Source organism: Octopus sinensis, linkage group LG20, assembly GCF_006345805.1.
Source record: "Octopus sinensis linkage group LG20, ASM634580v1, whole genome shotgun sequence".
In the NCBI taxonomy this organism is placed as follows: domain Eukaryota; kingdom Metazoa; phylum Mollusca; class Cephalopoda; order Octopoda; family Octopodidae; genus Octopus; species Octopus sinensis.
The window spans coordinates 5995745-6018283 of record NC_043016.1 but is presented as its reverse complement, the minus strand read 5'-3'; the positions used below and the strand labels follow the sequence as shown (position 1 = coordinate 6018283).

The following is a 22539-nucleotide window of genomic DNA, read 5'->3' as shown; positions in this document are numbered from 1 at the left end:
TGTTGACCTGCTGCTGGACAGATCCGTCTATCGGTCAAGTCCATAATGAGGATTGTCCCGCTGTCCTTCTTTAACTGGGCAGGTAGAGCAGATTTCCCTTTGTCTGGTAGCTATGGCAAGAGAGGTTGTCTGGTGGACGAGGCTGAAAGGAAGGGAGACAGAGACAGTCCCCTTTTGTAGAGCCCGTAGCGACTTTTCCAAATTTCACTTGAAATGGCAAGTGCAGGTGGTGAGCGGGGTACTGTACTCGAGTGAATTTACTGAAAGGGCAAGAGTGGCTGGCACCGCTCTAAGTATAGACCTGTGAGTCGGAGAACAGAAATTGAAGGGAACACATATTATTGATGTTCATTGAGGTCTTGAATGGTGGGATTCCTCGATCGGCCCTAGCAGTGCTCCTGTATCAAGAGGATCACATAACTATCGCCTTTATATATATATTTTTTACTGATGTATACTTTATACACTTATTTTCTTTTATTTATGCTGCATACCGTGTATACTTTTCACTCTTTATCATTCCATGCTATGCAAAAACCCAACGCTTCACATTCGTTTCTGTATTGTCCCCTTTATCAGTCGCCCTGGTGCAAAAGCACCCCCCCATCAAAAAAAAAAAATCATTATTATTGCAGATAATCTTTTTTTTTTTTTTATAATGCGAGATTTTGAATCGCAGCAAAGGAAGGGAACCTGAATAGTTGTTAGTGAAAGGAAAGTGGGGCAATTTCAACTTTTCCACATCGATCATACATTTTATAGTAGCTCAAGTAGTTCTCTTGTTCGCTCTCTCTTTCACCATTATAGCAGTCGATCAAAGTGCAGCTGCCCGACAAATAGAAACTAAATTAACGCATATCTGTTGAGCAACTGTCATTTCTCTCTTCTCTTTCTCCACCTCCTTTTCTCTATTTTACGTGTGTGGTGTGTGTGTGTGTGTATAAATATATATATATATATATATATATATATATATATAAATATATACTTTATTACACAACCCACGCCAAATATTTCATTCACTTCGTAAGCCCATAGCAAGCAAAGCCGGAAGTACATATATATATATATATATATATATATACATATATATAGAAAGAAAGAGCGAGAGAGAGAGAAGAGAAAGAGAGAGAGGGGGAAGAGAGAAGATAGATAGATAGATAGATAAAGAGAGGGAGAGAGAGAGAGATGCAGAAAGCATACCTGTAGCTTCAGTCACACCGTAAAAATTTATCAAAAAACCGGTTGTTGATGATATATGTATATATATATGTATACATATATATATATATACTTATAGATATATTACCTGTAGCTTCATTCACTCCGTAGGTCATAGCCAAACCGGAAGTGGATTATATACAGCTTACCTGGAGCAACAAAAATGTTTTACTAAATCATATATATAAAGTATATATATATATATATATATATATATTATATATATATATATATATATATATAATATTTGTATAATATATATATATATATATATATATATATATATATATAAATATATACTTTATTACACAACCCACGCCAAATATTTCATTCACTTCGTAAGCCCATAGCAAGCAAAGCCGGAAGTACATTATATATATATATATATATATATACATATATATAGAAAGAAAGAGCGAGAGAGAGAGAAAGAGAAAGAGAGAGAGGGGGAAGAGAGAAGATAGATAGATAGATAGATAAAGAGAGGGAGAGAGAGAGAGATGCAGAAAGCATACCTGTAGCTTCAGTCACACCGTAAAAATTTATCAAAAAACCGGTTGTTGATGATATATGTATATATATATGTATACATATATATATATATACTTATAGATATATTACCTGTAGCTTCATTCACTCCGTCAGGTCATAGCCAAACCGGAAGTGGATTATATACAGCTTACCTGGAGCAACAAAAATGTTTTACTAAATCATATATATAAAGTATATATATATATATATATTTATATATATATATATATATTTATATATATATATATATATTTGTATACATATATATAAACATACATATATATATATTTTCATATATGTATACACATACTCATACGTATATACATACACCACTCACACAGTATAATTATATAGCTTACCTGTAGTAACAGCACAAGTACATTTATTCACTCCGTAAGACCCATAGCAAAACCGGAAGTGGATGATATACAGCTTACCTGGAGTAACAAAAATGTCCTACTAAATCATATACATTCAAGTGTATATATATATACATATATATACATACACACATATATATATACATATATATACTCATACATACGTATATATATCTGTATATATATATATCGTGTACCCCACCCCCTTTTGTCCCAACCTCTGAACCCTCCGGCGATCCAAAATGACAGAGGTTGACAAAAAAGAAGCACTGGAAGCCTTCCAGGGTCATTGGACGATAATACAGCAGCTTCTGGCGACAAAGAGACCCTCGTTCGAGTCAAGGAGTTGATGAAGGCGTTGTTGAGGGGCGAATCTACTTCAGTCAGCAACAAGGATGTCGTTGACGGAGTTTTACACCTGGTGAGACGAAGCTTTCCCATTATTTTGATGTACTTTTTGCTGGCTGCGTGCGTGTGTGTTATACTTGTGAGCTTTGGGTTGTCGGAGTTTATACATCCATGCATCTATTCACACACACACACACACACACACACACACACACACATGTATACTATGCGTGTGTTGAGTATATGTATGTTTGTGTGTGTGCGAGTGCATATGTTTAGTGTACTGTGTTGAATGCATGCGTATATGTAATTATATATGTATATATACATCATATACGCACACGAATGTTTGATAAGTGATATGGACGAAACTCTCGGCCTTTGGGACACTGCGTATGTTAGCCGATAGGAATATGACAATCTTTAGTTGTATACACACACACATACATATAGGCGTGGCTGTGTGGTTAATAAGCTTGCTTCTCAACCATGTGATTTTGGGTTCAGTCGCATTGTGTGGTACCTGGTGTAAGTGTCTTCTATTATGATCCCGACCGAAGACTTGTGAGTGGATTTGGTAGAAGGAAATTGAAGGAAACCCGTCGTGTATGTGTGTGTGTGAGTTGTATTTCTCTCCCACCAAGGTTTGATTACCGGTGTTGGTTTGTTTATGATACCCGTAGCAAGTCGGCAAGAGACACCGATAAATTATGTCGATTTGTCCGACTAAAGTACTTCCATTCCCCGTCATGACCGCATTCTAATGACCGAAACAAGTGAAACATGAAATACACACATGCCTTGCACGGAACTCTTGCTTTTGGGTCACTTTGAAAGTTATATACATCGGTAATGTGTTGAGTGTGTGTATGTATATATACACGCGCGCGCGCACGCACACACATGTTTGATAAATGCCCTGTAAGAAGCTTTCGGCTCCTGTGTCACTTTGTAAGTTTCACTGATTAATAAAAATAATATGGCAATCTTTTAGTTTTAGGATTACATATGCACACGTATATGTACACACACACACACACACTCTTTCTCTCTCTCTCACACACACACCTGTATGCGTACTCGTGCAGTGCATATATATATGTTTGATAAGTGATATACACGAAGCTTTTGGCCTCGATGATCACTAATTTCTGCCAAATGATAAAAATTTGATATCTTTAGTTTCAAGTGTAAACACACACACACACACATATACACACGTGTATAGTGCATTAAAAATGTGTATGTGTATAGCTAGTCTGTATATTAGACACATACACACACACGTATATAAGCTGTTATATGCAACAGAATGAGTATTAGATGAAAATAGTCATTTATATATCATACTAGAAATGAATATATTGTAATAGGTAAAATTTACTGTGGATTTTGCCTCCAGAGACATCTCTTATGAACACACTATGTTTAAAAACACAATATGTGTATATCAAAGATGGAACTCATCCCGACAGTGGTGAATGAGGACATTAAATGTATTTCTGTCTCATTGAGCATTATCAATAATGTGTACTGACAGCCAACATGCTTAGACAAAATCCATCATCATTGATATATATATATATGCTAGCTATGAATAAACGATTGCTGATGTTGCAAGTACTTGCCCAGCAGAATAAAAAATCCATTATATGCAACAGAAATATTATTTTATTAAAATCACCATTTATGCATTATACTTATGTAAAGCGAAATTTGACTGCAGTATTCATCTGGAGATAATATTACCTATGGATATAGCCTGTTGAAATATGCATTATATATTGTGTTTTCAAAACAGCGCATCCACAGGAAGTATCTCTAGTCAAAACTGCACAGTAAATTTTGCCAGTAGTGGTGTATTTACTTTCAGTATGATGTGTAAATGACCATACACATACTTATGTCTCATAAGTGCCATGCATGTAATTCTCTTCCCTTGTTTTTATTAATCAAGTTCCGTTGATTAATAATCCTTTCTACGAAAGGCACAGGATCTGGAATTTGGTGGGAGAGGACTTGTTCATTATATTGACCCCAGTGTTTCACTGGTGCTCAATTTATCGATCCCAAAAGGATGAAAGGCAAAGTCGATCTTGGCTGAATTTGAACTCAGAACATAGTGACAGGTGAAATACTGCTAAGCATTTTGTCCAGCGTGCTAACAGTTCTGCCAGCTTGCTGTCTTCTGTTGATTAATGCTGATGTTTGGTGTCTGCATCTGTATATATATGTATCACCATCATCATTATCGTCGTTTAACGTCCACTTTCCATGTTAGCATGGGTTGGACGGTTTGACTGTGGGCTGCCGAACCAGATGGCTGCACCAGGCTCCAGTCTTGATCTGGCAGAGTTTCTACAGCTAGATGCTCTTCTTAATGCCAACCACTCCGAGAGTGTAGTGGGTGCTTTTATGTGCCACCGGCACGGGGCCAGTCAGGCAGTACTGGCAACGACCTCGCTCGAATCTTTTTTACACGTGCCAACGGCACAGGTGCCAGTGAGGCGATGCTGGTAACGATCCTGCTTGAATGGTGCCTCCTACATGCTACCGGCTCGGAAGCCAATTAGCCGCTCTGGCATATATATACACACACACAGGTGCAGGTATGGCTGTGAGGTAAGAAGCTTGTAGTTAAGTTCTAAGTTGAGTCCAACTGCATGGCACCTTGGACCAACCAAAGCCTTGTGAATGTAGATGGAAAGAATTTCATCTCATATATTTATGTGTGTGTGTGTATTTGTTTGTTTGTCCCCCCCACCCCACCCCACTGCTTGACAACCAGTGTTGGTGTGTTTATGTCCCTATAACTTAGCAGTTTAGCAAGAGATCAATAAGGATTTGATTAAAAATTCATCATGGCCGCAGTCTAATGACTGAAACAAGCAAAAGGAAACATGTATGTATAAAATTTGAAGGGATAATTATAATCCAGGCTATCAACTGATTAGCATAATATTCAGTTAACTGAATAAACATCATTTCTTTTCTCCCACCTGTCAGTGGGATCGGCTATTTGAGTCTGATGAGTTCTCTATACAGCTAAGTACTTTATAGGTGCAAAGCCAATGGTCAAGTAGTTACTCTCTGACCAGTCATAACAAGCAACCAACCCATATATATATATATATATATATATATATATATATATATATATATATATATATATTACAGATATAGGGTGGAAGATAATTAATTAATAAAATCAACAAATTTCACCTAGTAGTATTTCGGTATGGAAAAGGGCCATATTTGGTAAAAACTTATATATTATAACAATAGGGTTTTGCAAGTTCATGTGGTCAAGCAACTTGTTGCAAAACCATTATTGTTATAATTAATATATACTTTATTTAAAGCAGCAGAAAATTCAACAAAACCTTATTCTGAAACTCAGAGTAACAGGTTTTGTTGAATTTCTGCTGCTTAAATAAAGCAAATATACTCTACCACTGGTATTTGAGTACTCTCTTTTCCCACTTGTTTCACATTATGTGTTTACTCCGGTATTATATATATATATATATATATATATATATATATATATATATATTACAGATATAGGGTGGAAGATAATTAATTTAATAAAATCAACAAATTTCACCTAGTAGTATTTCGGTATGGAAAAGGGCCATATTTGGTAAAAACTTATATAATTATAACAATAAGGGTTTTGCAAGTTCATGTGGTCAAGCAACTTGTTGCAAAACCCTTATTGTTATAATTATATATATACTTTATTTAAAGCAGCAGAAAATTCAACAAAACCTGTTATTCTGAAACTCAGAGTAACAGGTTTTGTTGAATTTCTGCTGCTTTAAATAAAGCATATTACTCTACCACTGGTATTTGAGTACTCTCTTTTCCACCTTGTTTCACATTTATGTGTTTACTCCGGTAATTATATATATATATACATACATACACCACACACACACATACACACACACATATATATATATATGTATACATATAATAGGTGTGTATACTTGTGTTTGCAGCTTTAATAGTAACATATGCTGATCTTTAGTTTGATGTATATATATAATATATATGGGCACTGATGTGGCTGTATGGCCAGGAGTTTGCTTCTCAACCACATGGTTTTGGGTTCAGTTCCACTGTGTATTACCTTTGGCAAGTGTCTTCTGCTGTAGCCTTTGTTTTTGACCAACGCCTTGTGAATGAATTTGGTAGATGGGTACTGAAAGAAGCCTGTTGTGTGTGTGTGTACGTATGTGCGTACATACATAAATACATACGGATCAAAACAGTTTCAGTCTGATCCATACATGTAACTCCCAATAAATTTGTCCACTCACATATCTGTGTGTATATATATATATATATATAATATATATATATCTGTATGCGTGTCTGTCCCCCCACCACTGGGAGACAGACACACTGCTTGACAACTGGTATTGATCCCTGTAACTTAGAGGCTTAGCGAAAGAGACAAAATAAGTACCAGGTTTCAGAAAATAAGTCCTGGGGTCGATACATTTGACTAAAATTCTTCAAGGCAGTGCTCCAGCATGGCCACAGTCTAATGACTGAAACAAGTAAAAGTGTGCTCATACAGGTGAAACTCAGAGTAGCAATAGACTGGTTCAACCAAGACAGTATATACATACATACATTATTTAATGATGTAAGTATATGCTATCATTTTTTTTCTGACAGTCAAGTTCTCATGAAAACCTACCCATCATGGCAAAACTGACTTTAGGAAGTGCTGCATGTATATATATAAAGATGAGAATGTGTGTCTGTCTGTGAGAACTACACAACCAATTTCATTCAAATTTTACACATGCCTTACTTGGGATCCATGTAGTGTCATAGGCCAGAAAATTTTTTAACTTCTTGCCTAGTGTGAGCCCGGATCAATATCATATCTTCTCCACTTTCAGTATTAGGTGTCAAAAGTGAAAGAATAGCATCTCTCTATTGTAATGTCAGATAGTTTCACTTTAATACTGAAACTATTAAAGTGAAACTATTATCTCACATATACTGGCATACATACATACATATATATAATATATATTATGTATATATTGGCACAGGAGTGGCTGTGTGGTAAGTAGCTTGCTTACCAACCATATTGTTCCGGGTTCAGTCCCACTGCGTGGCATCTTCTGCTATAGCCTTGGGTCGACCAAAGCCTTGTGAGTGGATTTGGTAGACAGAAACTGAAAGAAGCTTATCATATATATGTATATATGTTTGTGTGTCTGTGTTTGTCCCCCTAGAAATGCTTGACAATCGATACTGGTGTGTTTATGTCCCTGTCACTTAGCGGTTCAGCAAAAGAGACCGATAGAATAAGTACTAGGCTTACAAAGAATAAGTCCTGGAGTTGATTTGCTTGACTAAAGGCGGTGCCCCAGCATGGCCGCAGTCAAATGACTGAAACAAATAAAAGAGTAAAAGATATATATATATATATGTATATATCTGCACAAATGTATATATATATATATAGATGTATATATAAACATATATATATAGATGTATATGTGTACATGTATATGTATACATGTATATGTGTAGATGTATATAGATGCACATGTAATATGTACACATATATATACACATATATACATCATCATCATCATTTAGCGTCCGTTCTCCATGCTAGCATGGGTTGGGACATATACATGTATATATATATTTATATATATATATATATACACCCATACACACATACACACCCACCCATCACACACACATACATAGGTGCAGGTTGGCTGTGTGGTTACAAACTTGGTTCCAGAACACATGGTCCTGGGTTCAGTCCCACTGTGTGGTGACTTGGCTGTGTCTTCTGCTATAGCCTCAGACTAACCAAAGCCTTGTCAGTGGATTTCGTAGACAGAAACTCAAAGAAATCAATTGTGTATATATATATATATATGTTTGTATATATGTAAGTGTATGTTTGTGTCTTTGTCTCTGTGTTTCTCCCTCATCACTGCTTCACAACTGCTGTTCGTTTATTTACATCCCCATAACTTATTGGTTTCACAAGAACGAACTGATAGAATAAGTACCAGGCTTATCAAAATAAAAAAAAAAGCACTAGGCAGTGTCTCATAGTTTTGTATGCCCACTCAATTGTATCTATCAATCTATGTTTTTGTGTATATATATAATACACACACACACATATTTACGTGTATGTATATGTGTATATTTATATCTATTATATAAGAGTCAATGTCTTTATGTGTGTTCGTGTGCTACTTATACATTCAAAAACTACTGCACCTATCCTAATGAAATTTGGAACACAAAATCCAAGCCTAGTGAGAAGGGTAATGCTGTGTGCTTCAAACAATTTCATGGACCAAAATTACTGAATGGATCCTTTTGATAATTGGAATTTACATTCAATGCATAAGGGCAGGTATAATGCAATATATTTGGTTTGGGTTTGAGATGGCTTCAAGGGGGCAGAACCCCCATGAAAATTCATACATTTTCAATGTTGATGAAATTTTAACCATGGGTAATTGACACACATCAAGAATTATTCTCAAAGTTTCCACTTCTCAGGAGCATTCTAAGACTCCTTTGTGGGGGCCTTAACTCCCAAATTTTAGTCATTTTTTGTGATCCAAAACTCGGTCTAAAGTACTGACTGGATCTTTATGAAATTTGGAAATTATATTCTATACATAAGGGCCATAACCCCCATGAAAATTCAAATATTTTGGCTGTTGATGAAATTTTAACCATAGATATTAGACACAAATGAAGTAATATTTCTAAAATTTCGTCTTCTTAGAAGTTACAAAGACCCCTTCATGGTGACTTAACACCCACAGTTTAGTTGTTTTATCTAAGCAAAGATGAATACAGTTGTACTCTTGGAAGTTGTAGGGTCACCCAAGCATAAAAGATGAGCATTATTTGTAATTCAATAGTACATCAGTGTAAGAGTTTGCTTTAAGATGTGCGTAGATTGTGATTTCTGCAATGTGGTGCATAAATTGTCAAGTAAATGAGAGGCATCTTTGCCTCCACTGATTCAGTTGCAAAGTGTTGAGTAAAGTTATTTGGTTGCAGACCTCCTTTGAGTCCTTTTATTATCACTAGGTCACACTTAGTCCCCAGATGATAACATTGATTTCAAGGCCTTCCCAGATGAGTGACTGGTTATTCAAAGACATTTATAGATTGTAAATTTATCCGTCCATTTACCTATCAGTATAGTGGTCATTTGCAAACCCCAGAGGTGACATTTTCATTTGTCCTTAGCCCTCGCATCACACAGTTGTTTAATGTTTATTTGAGTTGGGTCATGCCCTTCCAATTGCTATACATCCATAATCCATCTTAGGGCTGTGCCTATTACCTGTATTGGGAGTGGTAACGACTAAGGTAGGGTAGCTGACTGCTTATTGTGATCATTCGTCTTTTGGTTTCCTGTAGCTTTGCTCTCTTTTACAAACCCAGTGAGCATATATTTCCGATTTCAAAGAAATTCGAATAATAGATATAAGACCCAAGTTAAAAAGATTCTCAACAATTCAACTTCTGTGGTTGACATTAAGACGCCCACTCTCCAATAGAGGCCTTAACTCCCACATTTTAGAGCTCAATGACCTCCATTTTTCAGGAGCAAAATCCTTTAACATATATTCCAGCTGGAATTTTGGAATCTGCGCATAAAGATCAGTAGTATGTGATACATGTGTCATGATTAGAATTTTTTAGGGTGTGTAAAGAGGGAAAGAACCCTCACCTGCAATTTTGATGAAATTTGAATCCTAGGTATTCCAGTTAATTAGAGAAAATATAACAGAAAAGTCTAATTCTTCAATTCCTTGTAATACTGACAACGCCAGGTATCTCTGCTCTCTCTCTCTCTCTCTCTCTCTCTCTGTCTATATATATATATATATATATATATATATATTTGTTTTGCAAGATTCTTGATGTGAAACACACACAACATGTGTGTGTGTGTGTATCATCATATCATCAGTTAATGTTCTTTTCTATGCTGACATGGGTTGGATGCTTTGACAAGAACAGACAAGCCAGAGGCCTCGCCAGGGGTTCTATGTCTCCATTGGAATGGTTTCTACAGTTGGATGCCATTTCTAATACCAACCACTTAACAAAGTGTACTGGTTGCTTTTTCTTATATGTGTGTGTGTGTGTGTATGTATGTATGTATATATATATATCATCATTTAATGTTCATTATCCATACTGACATAGGCTGGGACAAAGCTGGAGAGCTGCACCAGGCTCCAGTCTGATTTGGTATGTTTTCTACAGCTTGATGCCCTTCCTAATATATATATATATATATATATATATATGTATATGAACATCTCACTCATGTCCCCCACCACCATCACATGCACCATATTATCCACTGCAGCTCCCCCCCCCTTGCCACCCTTGCACCTGTTAGCCCTTCTTCATCCGTTTATTTTGTTCTTCATACCTACATGTTGCAGTGGCCCTCTCCCACCCTCCTCAGACAACCAAATTATCTCTCCTCAAGCACTATATCTCTTCATCTCTCTACTCCACCCCTTGCAGCCCCTTCCCAAATGCATCACCATCTCTCTTCTCCACCCCTACCATTTCCCTGTCAATGCTACCATCGTTACCATCCAGCTGTTAGCATCACTGCAACCCCCTCAACTCATGCAGCCCCTCCCTACAACCCTTCCTCTATCTTTACAGCTGTTGCCTACCTCCCTCTCCCACTTATCCCCCCCTCCCCGTACACTCTTGCAAACACCCATTCTCCCCACCTGCTACTACCTCTGCTACATGAGGTGCCACCTGGATACCTCATCACCACTGTCTATCTCCTTTGAGATAACCTCTAATTCATTCTCATTCCTAAACGTGTGTAGTAGCTATGCAGCTCCTCTACCCCCAACCTCTTCCCTCATATCTTGACCCCCATGTAACATTTGGATATCGTATCCGTATGTTAGATGCAAGCTATATGGTGACCTCAATAGTGCCAGTGGCACAACAAAAAGCACCCTGTACACTCTGTAGAGTTGTTGGCATTAGGAAGTGCATCCAGCCATAGAAACCACGCCAATGCAAACACTAGAGCATGATGAAATCCATTGACCCATCACATCCTTGTTAAATCATCCAACCCATGCCAGCATGGAATATGGACATTAAATGATGATGATAATTGTTGTATGGGGGAATCTGTACTCCCCCGTGATTGTCTAAGTGAACTGTGCTTAGTATAAATGAGCATACGCAGAACAGTCTGAGAGGAGTGTCATATGTGCAGTCATAGTGTACAGGTTGTAGGTATTATTGAATAGAGATATTGTGGAGTGCTTGTTGAAGATACACATTTGGAGAGTAATAAGAGAACATCAGGAATGTTTGATATTATAACAGTTCAGATATAAGTGATGACGAGAAGAAATTTTTGCCAAGCTTAATGGAGGCAAACTCTTTCCTAAACTGGATTTATCAGAAGCTTATTTACAGCTACAGATAGATGAAGAATGTTCCAACCTGTTAATGATAAACACACACAAAGGGTTATACTGGTTTAACTGACTTCCTTTCAGAATAAAAGTTGCACCTGTAATTTTTCAACAGGTTATGGATACAATGTTAGCAGACTGTAAATTTGCAGTTCCATACTTGGATGATATATTAATTAAAAGTGAATCTTGTGATCAGCATGTCGAGCACGTAAAGTGTGTTTTTGAAAAAAATAAGAGATTATGGTTTCAGATTGAGTGAGGCAAAATGTGAATTTTTCTTACCTGAAATTAAGTATTTAGGACAAATTATTGACAGGAATGGATGACAAGATGACCTGTTGAGGGCTGACACAAAGATATGCTTCCTCCAACTAATATAACAACTTTACAAACTTTTCTAGGTCTTGCGAATTATTATCAAAGGTATATTCCAAAAATGCATGAGCTAAGAGCATCTTTAAAAAAACTATTGAAAAAAGATATAAAATGATGTTGAACTAACGAATGCCAAAAAAAAATTCAAAGTGATTAAAAAGATGTTAATGTTAGAGCTATCTCCAGCACATTTTGATCCAAAACTAAAAATAATTGTAGCATCAGATGCTAGCTAGTCTGGGATCAGGGCAGTAATCTTGCATAAGTTGGAAAATGGTAATGTAAAACCGATCACACGTGCATTACTATCGATGAAAAAAAATTATTGCCAGATAGAGAAAGAGGCACTAACCATTATCTTTGCAGTGAAGAAATTTCATAAATTCTTGCACAACAGAAAGTTTACCTTGCAGACAGATCACGGTCCACTATTAACAACATATGGATAAAAAAAAAGGTGTCCCTACACATACAGCCAATTGATTACAGGGGGATTACCTTATTAAATTATGATTTGAAAATGGAATTTTTGCCTTTGAAGAAATTGGGACATGTAGATGGGCTGTTGTGATTGATTCCAGAGTATAAGGAACCGCTAGAAGATATGGTAATAGCAGCATTAAAATCAGAAGTTGAATTAAAAAATATTCTCTGCAATGTAGCGTGGGAACTACCAGTCGCATTGGAAGAGATAAAAAGTAAAGTAGAAAAAGATGCATTTATTGACAAAATTAAAAAAAATAATAATGAGACGAATACAAAAAATTATGCCGCAGGTTTGAAATACTATTTGATGTGTAGGGTGGGTGAGGATGGGGGTAGTGAGTGATGAAGAAAGGTGGAAGAACTGTTTGAGAAATACCAGTATTGAGAGGGGGTGGGGTAAGATAGGAGAGAGAAAAGTGTCTCAGGCAGGAGAATGGATAAAAAAAAATATGGGGAATGATGTGTGAGGTGTAGGAGCAGTGGGGGAGAGGTACAAAAATTGGTTATAGAGAGTGGGGAATGATGGAGTTTTCAGAATGATAACAAATATGAAGGTGTGTTATGACAGGGTATGGTAGATGAGAGAAAGAGAGAGATGTAGCTGAAGGCACAGAAAGGAGGTGATGATCAGTGGGAAATAAAGCAGGAAGGGATGGCAATGAGAATGAGATATGGAAGCAGTTCCAGGTGTGGTGGTGGTGGGGGACTTGTATTGTGCACCAATTCTGGTCTCAGGTGATTACAGCAGTCAAATAATGCTATAGATATAATTTATATAGTAGGTTAGAAGGAAAGTTCTGTTGCATTTCTAGATAGGAAAGGACAAAAGCTTCTTTGGTCATAATTGTTCCTCCCATTATTGATAACATAGTTCCAGCTATTTGGTAAATTGTTGATTCCTCCAGTGTAAAATTTCTCAGGTTTCACAGCAAAGGAACACTCTATCATTTTCAACCTCTTCGCAATTCCTAATAGTTTTCCACCTAAATGATGTTTCAATGGTCTGAAAAGATGATAGTCAGGAGAGTAAAGAGGATGAGGTAAAACCTTCATAATCTTTTCTTGAGTGACATGGGCAGTATTTGGTCTTGCATTATGATGTATGAGCAACACCTCTTCATGATTGACCAACGATTGACCAGTTTCTTTTTTTCTGCATATTTTTGTATGGCGCTTCTGATTGAGGACAATGCTTCTCCACATTAACCGTTTCACTTTGGTTTAACACTTCATGATTGACAACACTCTTCGTATCATGTCAAACGCACAACATGGCTATTTTTTGGGGGTGTAGTCCTAGTTTGGGGATGGATTCTCCTTCTTTCATTTGGTGCTAACCATTGTCATTTTTGTTTGATATGATTATAGGGTATCCACTGTTCATCACTTGTGATGATTCTACCCAGGAAAAAGTTTATTAGAAATTCTGTTCTTTAAGACAAGCAGAGGATAACTCTTTGATTAAGCTGAGAAGCAGTAAGATTATTTTAGGAATATGTTTTAAGAATGAAATGTGACATGAATTGAACTGTTTTGCCAATTCTCTTGAAGTTTGTTTTGGTTTGTTTTTTTCTTGATTGTGGCTTTCAGAAGCCCAATATTGACAAAAGCTCATTGTCTATGTTGAGTGTAATCTGTGGGATAAAAACTTACTGAGCTAAACTGACGAAACAATCGTTGACATGTGCAGACACTTAAAGCTTCATCCTTGCCGACAAAATGAATATTTCTTGCTGCTTCTATTGCTGAAGAGCTCTTTTTGAATTCATGCAGCATGATGTGTCAGATATGAGTCTGATCTAAAACCATTTTAAAAGGGTAAATGCAATATGAATTTAACCACTAAAGTATAAATTAAGAAATAAAAAACATTACAATGTAAAAATTAATGCTTGTTTTACTATTTTACTGTAAGTGTTGTAAAGGCACCTTCAAAATGATAATGTCAAAGTGCCCCAGAAACTAATATATATGTATGTATATGTATCATCAGCATCCCCATTTAATGTCCTCATTCATTGGTGGTATGGGTTGGGCAGTTTGTCAGGATCTACTGAGCCCAAAGACCATATTGTGCTCCAGTGCCTGCTTAGACATGGTTTCTATAGCTAGATACCTTTCTTAATATCAACCACTTTGCAACATGTACAGTGTGCTTTTTATGTAGCACCAGCACTAGTGAGGTTGCTATGCAGCTTTCAAGACTACAAACACCTAGGAAACAATTTTATGCTAGAAGATGAATAAAGAGGGGTATTAGAGAAAAGGGCCTACCTAGAATAGATTGCTTCCTGTTGAGGAGCTACATGACTAGTCACATTTTAGAAGACAGAGTGGGAGTGATCAGGTGGGGCTGGAATATATGTATATATATATATATATATATATATATATATATATATGTAAGCATACATTGCTTTATGTGTATACATATATATGTATATGTATGTATTCAGCCTAGATGACAGTCTTTACATACTTATTCTCAGAGACCTCAACCTCCCTAATGTCAAATAGCCCGAGGGCTGCCTTCTTTCAGGTATGTTACTGCATGAACAGGGGCAAGCTGAGTCTCTGCTTAAACTTACAAATATGCTATTAGTGGAACAAATAATGCTCTACCTAACAATGGGTAAAAATGTACTGGACCTCTATTTCACACATAACATAGTATTTATCCATAATGTTAAGATGGCATCAACGATTTTCTTGGATCATAACTTAGTAGAACTTACAATGTATGGTCTGTAGAAAACTGTAAATGTGCTACCTTCTAGAAGTATTCAGTTCCTTTCCAGAGTTGAAGTGTTGGTGTAATTATGATATTCTGGCAATCTGAAGAGCTCGCTTTCTATATCTGCATTAATTTGTAGTTTTACAATTGTATTGTATGGCAGGCATATTGGTGCAGACATGTAAAATAATTTACTATACACTAAAATTATTATTGCATAATGAAGGCTGCGAAATGGCTGTAATCCTACAGATATCAAAGGGTTAAATAAACATATTCACCTTTCATATCTCCTGACCTTTTATGGTCTATACACTTCACATAAAATAATTTCATAGATTGGATTGCTTGGATTTCAACTGCATAGAATTCTATACCTTTCCTTCATTTGACATTAAACTCTGCTTGCGAAGATCTGTTGAGGCAAGTGAAATCGAAATCAAATTCAATGACTGGTGTCTGTGCTAGTGGAGCGCTAAGAGTACCATCCGAGCGTGATTGTTGCCAGAGCAGCAAACTGGCTTCCTTGCCAGTGGCATGTAAAGAGCACCATTTGAGCGTGATCGTTACCAGTGTCCCCTTACTATCACTTGTGCCGGTGGCACATGAAAAAATATTCGAGTGAGGTCATTGCCAGTGCCGCTGGACTGGCTCCTGTGCAGGTGGCATGTAAAAAACACCATTTGAGTATGGCCATTGCCAGTACCGCCTGACTGGCTCTTGTGCTGGTGGCATGTAAAGACACCCACTACACTCTTGGAATGGTTGGCAGTAGGAAGGGCATCCAGCTGTAGAAACTCTGCCAGATCAGCTTGGAGTCTGGTTCGCCAGACCTCAGTCAAATCGGTCCAACCCATGCTAGCATGGAAAGCAGATGTTAAACGACGATGATGATGATGATGATGATATATATATATATATATATGTTTGTATACATATACATATCACCTTTCAATTTCTGTTTACTAAATCCACTCATAAGCTTCAGTTAGCTGGTTGGCCCAGCTTTGAATAGAAGACTCTTGTCCATATTAATACGTAATAGACCTGCATCTGAAATTACGTGCTTGTGAAGTAAATTTCCAAATCACACAGCCACACCTCCGCTTATGTATGTGTATATGTTTGTACACACACTCACACACAGGTGGGACTGAATACCCCAAAAGAAGGTCACACCATCATGACTATAAGCCTTTAAATCTGAACTTAAACTAAGAAGGGTGTTAAAACTTAACCTAATGATTCATATTGTTCAATATATGTTTTGTATTTTCAGTCAATATCTGAGATATTTGTGATTTGTCCAGTGACATATGGAGGGGTCAAAGCTCTGATCCCACCACCCTTGGAAAAAGTAATTCATATCATGACAACCTCAATTTGGCCGTGGCTTTGTAACTTGTTCAATTGTGAGGGATTGATTGTGATTCATTTGAGTAGAATTCACATCATCAGGGTTGAACTATTTCTAGGAGAGGCACTGATTGTATAGAAATATGCAGGAGAGATTAGTTACATGGCTTCATTTACATTAAACATTCTATGCCACTATATCACATATAAAAATGACTGCTATCATAACAACTAACCTGGGGAAAAGATGTTTCTCAATTTTATTACTTTTATAGAAATCTTGATATACATTCCATGTCTCAGAAAAATACTGTAATATTCATTATGTGTCTTTGTTAGTACTTTACTTTCTCTTTCATAAAATTTAAGTTTCATTAAAGACCCATCCACCCATTCTTTGTTCTGTCCTTTTACCCACCTTTTTGTACCTTGTGGGTATACCTTAACATTATATTTCCACCATTCCTTCTCCTTTCTTTCTGGTGGGGTGGAGCCATGTATCTCCTCTGCAGGAAACTACCTGTTCCTCTTCCTCTAACATCCTTTAACCTCACAAAAAGGTGGTGGGTCTATCTGCACTTCCTGGTGTGGCAGTCTCTACCACATCTGGTGCAAGTGAAAGGGGACGAGAGCTGTGGTTGCTGCTGCTGCTGCCTCTTTCACCTGGTTCTCTTTAGTTTGGCAGTTGTGGCCCTCAGGTTCTCTGCTCTCATGGCTCTCTTCTACAATGTGAATAATCACGTAGCTCATCTACAGCAAGAAACCAGTTCGGCTCTGGCCCCTTCTATCGTACTTTAACTCCTTCTCTCCTATCACGAACCTTTTCCTTCAGGATTTGAAGTCTTATGAACTGCATGGTGGCCTTGCTAGTGTTTATGGCAGGAAAAAGTACCCAACACACTCTGCTAAGTGGTTGATGTTAGGAAGAGTATCAGCTGTAGAAACCTTGCCCAAACAGGCATTGGAGCCCAGTGCAGCCCTCTAACTAACTTCAACATATTGATATGTCCAATCCATGTCAGTATGGATTACAGATGTTTAATGATGATTAAACAAATCGTAAGACTATCTTTGAAAGGTTTGGCTGTGTTAAATTCATCAGACATCACAAAAGATGTGCATGGTTTGGACAGGGTTTATCGAGACAGATTTTCTATGCTTGTTTCCAATCCTCACCTGTTTCCAAGTAAAGAAATATTTCCCTAGCCATACATGTTCCCACAGAATATTGGAAATAAATGAAACTGCCTGTATTACAATGACACTAATTTACAATTATCATCCAATGTCAAGATAAGGAGAAGCACATGCTTGCACATATATTTATACATACATACATATATTTATACATACATACATATATACATATATTTATACATACACACACACACACACACATGTATGTCATTGTTTAGTTTTAGTACAAGATTTTTTGCCAATAGAATCTAACCTAGATTCAAGGCTCCTTCATTGAAATTTCAACATCAAGAAACAGGGTATTTTTGTATGTATGTATGTATGTATAGGTGCAGATTTGTATGTTTTGCTTTATGTATGTATTCTCATGCATATACTTACATACCTAGACATGCTCATATATTCAAATGATAAACTCCTGCAAAGTTTTACAGATTTTTACAGTTCCTGTGATGGATTGGATCTGTAGTCTTCGAATAAGCTTTCTTTCTGGTTCTGAGAAGCCTAATTTCTCAAGATTGCTATTTGGGCAGTGTGTTACGTATCCCAGGGCCCCAATAATTACAGGTATAAACCTGAACTTGTAATCTGGATAGAGTAACTGCAGATTTCTCAAAAGTTCAACACAGGTATTCTCTTTTTTGTGGATCTTCAGCTTTATGTTAACGTCAAAGTGGGAGGTAGTAATCCAGCTCTTGGTCCATGACAAACTGCTTTGATGGTTGATGTTACTAATCATCTCGGAGCTTTCTACTAACATATCCATGCATAGTCTTCTGTTCATATAAGCTCATCCTTTCATCTGCCTGTCTGTCTGTACTTAAGCACTTCTGCCCTTTGGTTCTCAATTGTGAATAGCCACCTTAATAATGTATGTATGTATGTCTATATAGATAGTTGTATGTGTGTGTATATATATATATATATATATATATATATATATATATATATATATATATATATATATGATGTGTGATGTATATACATATATGTATATACATATATGTATATGTGTATATTTATATGTACAAGCATTAAAGACCCGTTGTTGCTGGGTCATAGTGCTAGTGCATGTATATATGTGTACATATTACATGTACATCTATATATATACATCTACACATAAAATGCAAAATACAAAGTTATATCTTGATATCGCTAGTGATAACAATACTCAAAATATATAACAGACTGGAATTGTTAGCCGTCTCTTGTAATTTCGATCAATTATATCTTGTCCTCCCTTTTGTATAGAAGTGTGGCTACAATCCAGCCTACCTCTACTTTGGGGGGCATTTAAAATTTTTTTTCCGGGATGTCCTACGTCCCAGATATAAAGGTAAAAATAAAATATTTCCACCTTGCAAGTTCGAGTCAAGTACTCCCTTGCACGCTCTGTTGACTCGAACATTGCTTCTATTGTGACGAATTTACCGCCTCTGATTAGCTACCTTTCATAGTTTCACCAAGACACTTTTCGAAGGTGCTTTCCTCCATGTGTTCAAATCTTCTTTTTTCTCTACATTGTATACTTTATAGACAATAGTCTTTTAATTTAATTTTTATTTATCCATCTGGGCTATTCCATTTCTGCAAGCTAATTTTATTTTCAATTTATTCCCATTCATGTGAAACCACTTATTGAAGTTCAAATCATTGATGCAATTTTATACCAATTGGTATTTTTACTTTTGTTATGTTACGATTATATTATACTTTAGTTTGATTTTAAATATTACTTACTACATATAATTCAATTGTTATTATTATTTTTATTGTTAAAGTGAAAGCATCTGACATAAAATAGAGAAATGTTTTTGTTTAACTTTTATCATGTAATACTGAAATAGTGGAGAAGATATGATACTGCTATGGGCTCGCTCTAGGCAAGAAGTTGAACATTTTTTTTGCCCATGAAACTACATGGACCCTAAGTAAGGCATGTGTAAAATTTGAATGAAATTGGTTGTGTAGTTCTCAAGTTTTAGGGTAACACACAGACAGACAGACAGACACACATTCTCAGTTTTATATATATAAAGATATATGTGTGTGTATATATGTGTATGTGTATATTTTTGTATGTGTGTCTGTGTGTATATATGTGTGTGTGGGTGTATATATATATATGTGTGTGTGTATATGTATGTATGTATACTTATATGTATGTATGTATGTAAGTAACATTTTTATATTTGGGTATACACCTTGTAGTAAGCTGTTTAAATCCTGCTCTCTATATTCAGCTACCTGATATCATCAGCAGCATGGATTTAAATACCATTTGATTTACTTTAGGAATTCCTTTGAGTCCGTAGACTTTATAACATGTGAAAGAAAGAGCGCAGGAGTGGCTGTGTGGTAAGTAGCTTGCTAACCAACCACATGGTTCCGGGTTCAGTCCCACTGTGTGGCATCTTGGTCAAGTGTCTTCTGCTATAGCCCCGGGCTGACCAATGCCTTGTGAGTGGATTTGGTAGACGGAAACTGAAAGAAGCCTGTCGTATATATGTATATATATATAGTGTTTGTTGTGTGTCTGTGTTGTTCCCCTAGCATTGCTTGACAACCGAGCTGGTGTGTTTACGTCCCCGTCACTTAGCGGTTCGGCAAAAAAGAGACCGATAGAATAAGTACTGGGCTTACAAAGAATAAGTCTCGGGGTCGAGTTGCTCGATTAAAGGCGGTTCTCCAGCATGGCCGCAGTCAAATGACTGAAACAAGTAAAAGAGAAAAAGAGAAAGAGAAAGAAAAAGAAAATGGAATTCATGAGAATTATTTATTATTCACTACAGTTGTTTCGACTCCTTGTACATCGGTACCTCATAGGTGAGATGCTGCACAAACAATTATGTGCTTCATCAGCTGACCTGTCAAAAGATACCTTGTTCTTTAATCTCTGTTTCATTTTTTGTTTTTGATTGGAATACATTCTGGTACTTGTTTGTAGCTATTTGCATACAGGAATTTGATTAGAATGTATTCTAATTGAAATAAGCAAAACCGATTAAAGAATGAGGTACCTTTTGACAAGTCACATTACTAGGCATGTCTGCACTGAATGATGCACCACAACTATTTCTATAGCATCTCACCTGCATAGAACTGATGCATGACAGGTAGAAATGGTCTTAGTGGTTAGCAAAGAATCTTAGGAATTTCACATTTCTTTCTCTCTCATTATATATATATATATATATATATATATATATATATATATATACTTTATTTAAAGCAGCAGAAAATTCAACAAAACCTGTTACTCTGAGTTTCACGTTTCAGTGAAACTCAGAGTAACAGGTTTTGTTGAATTTTCTGCTGCTTTAAATAAAGCATATTACTCTACCACTGGTATTTGAGTACTCTTTTTTCCACCTTGTTTCACATTTATGTGTTTACTCCGGTATATATATATGTATGTATGTATGTATGTATGTATGTATGTATGTGTGTGTGTGTGTATGTATGCATGCACCAACACTAAAAATATGTTCTTGAAGAAAGAAGACAAAAGAATTGTTTTTACCTACATTTTCTCCTCTCATTTGCTGGTATAAGTATGAGTCTTTTTGAGGTGGTTTATTCTACAGCCTGATGCTTTTCCTGTTTCCAAGCAATGACCAGACTTGTTTTTCCAAAATATTGGAGATGAACGACACTGCTTGTATGATAATGACACTCATTCACAACTATTACATGATATCAAGACAAAGTGAGACAAACATACCCACATTCAAACACATATAAATACATCATTATTATTATTTGTGTGGGATTTTTGTCTATTAGATATTGTTAACAATTATCATATTATCTTATTTCTTTATTGCCCACAAGGGGCTAAACATAGAGGGGACAAACAAGGATAGACAACGGATTAAGTCGATTACATCGACCCCAGTATGCAACTGGTACTTAATTTATCGACCCCGAAAGGATGAAAGGCAAAGTCGACCTCGGCGGAATTTGAACTCAGAACGCAGTGGCGGACGAAATACTGCAAAGCATTTCGCCCGGTGTGCTAACGATTCTGCCAGCTTGCCATATTTCTATAGAACGATACCCTTCCTGTTACTAACCCTCTCCTGTTTACAATTAAGATAATATTCTTCGTCGTTAGAGATGTTTTTCATGGAGGACTAGAAACAAATAACATCGTTTCTTTGGTGATGCTCACTTATAACCATGTGATGTCATGACAAGGGTACACGCATGCATGCATGCATGCATGCATACATACATACTTACATACATACATACCTGTAAAAATAATATGTAACCAAAAATAATATTCGGTAGCCAAGATAAAACTCTGAGTTTCGGATGCCGAGGTGGAAATCCACACCACCATCTCTTCAGTTATCTGGCCATCTGAAAAACGCTATGAAAAAAGACTGTTATACAA

General features: G+C 36.4%; 1 protein-coding gene across 6 annotated transcripts in view; it reads left to right on the top strand.

Moving 5' to 3' along the window:
* Positions 1–2108: 2108 nt before the first annotated feature.
* The window catches only part of LOC115222454 (neurobeachin), a 322620-nt gene continuing 302189 nt past the window's right edge, over positions 2109–22539 (top strand). For 3 of the 6 annotated variants that reach the window (XM_036511698.1, XM_036511695.1, XM_036511694.1), the window contains exon 1: positions 2109–2553. In XM_036511698.1, the coding sequence (XP_036367591.1) occupies positions 2482–2553 (72 nt within the window). In that variant the 5' untranslated portion in view covers positions 2109–2481. The remainder of the gene's footprint in view (positions 2554–22539) is intronic. The other 3 variants (XM_036511699.1, XM_036511697.1, XM_036511696.1) reach the window with 1 other exon arrangement.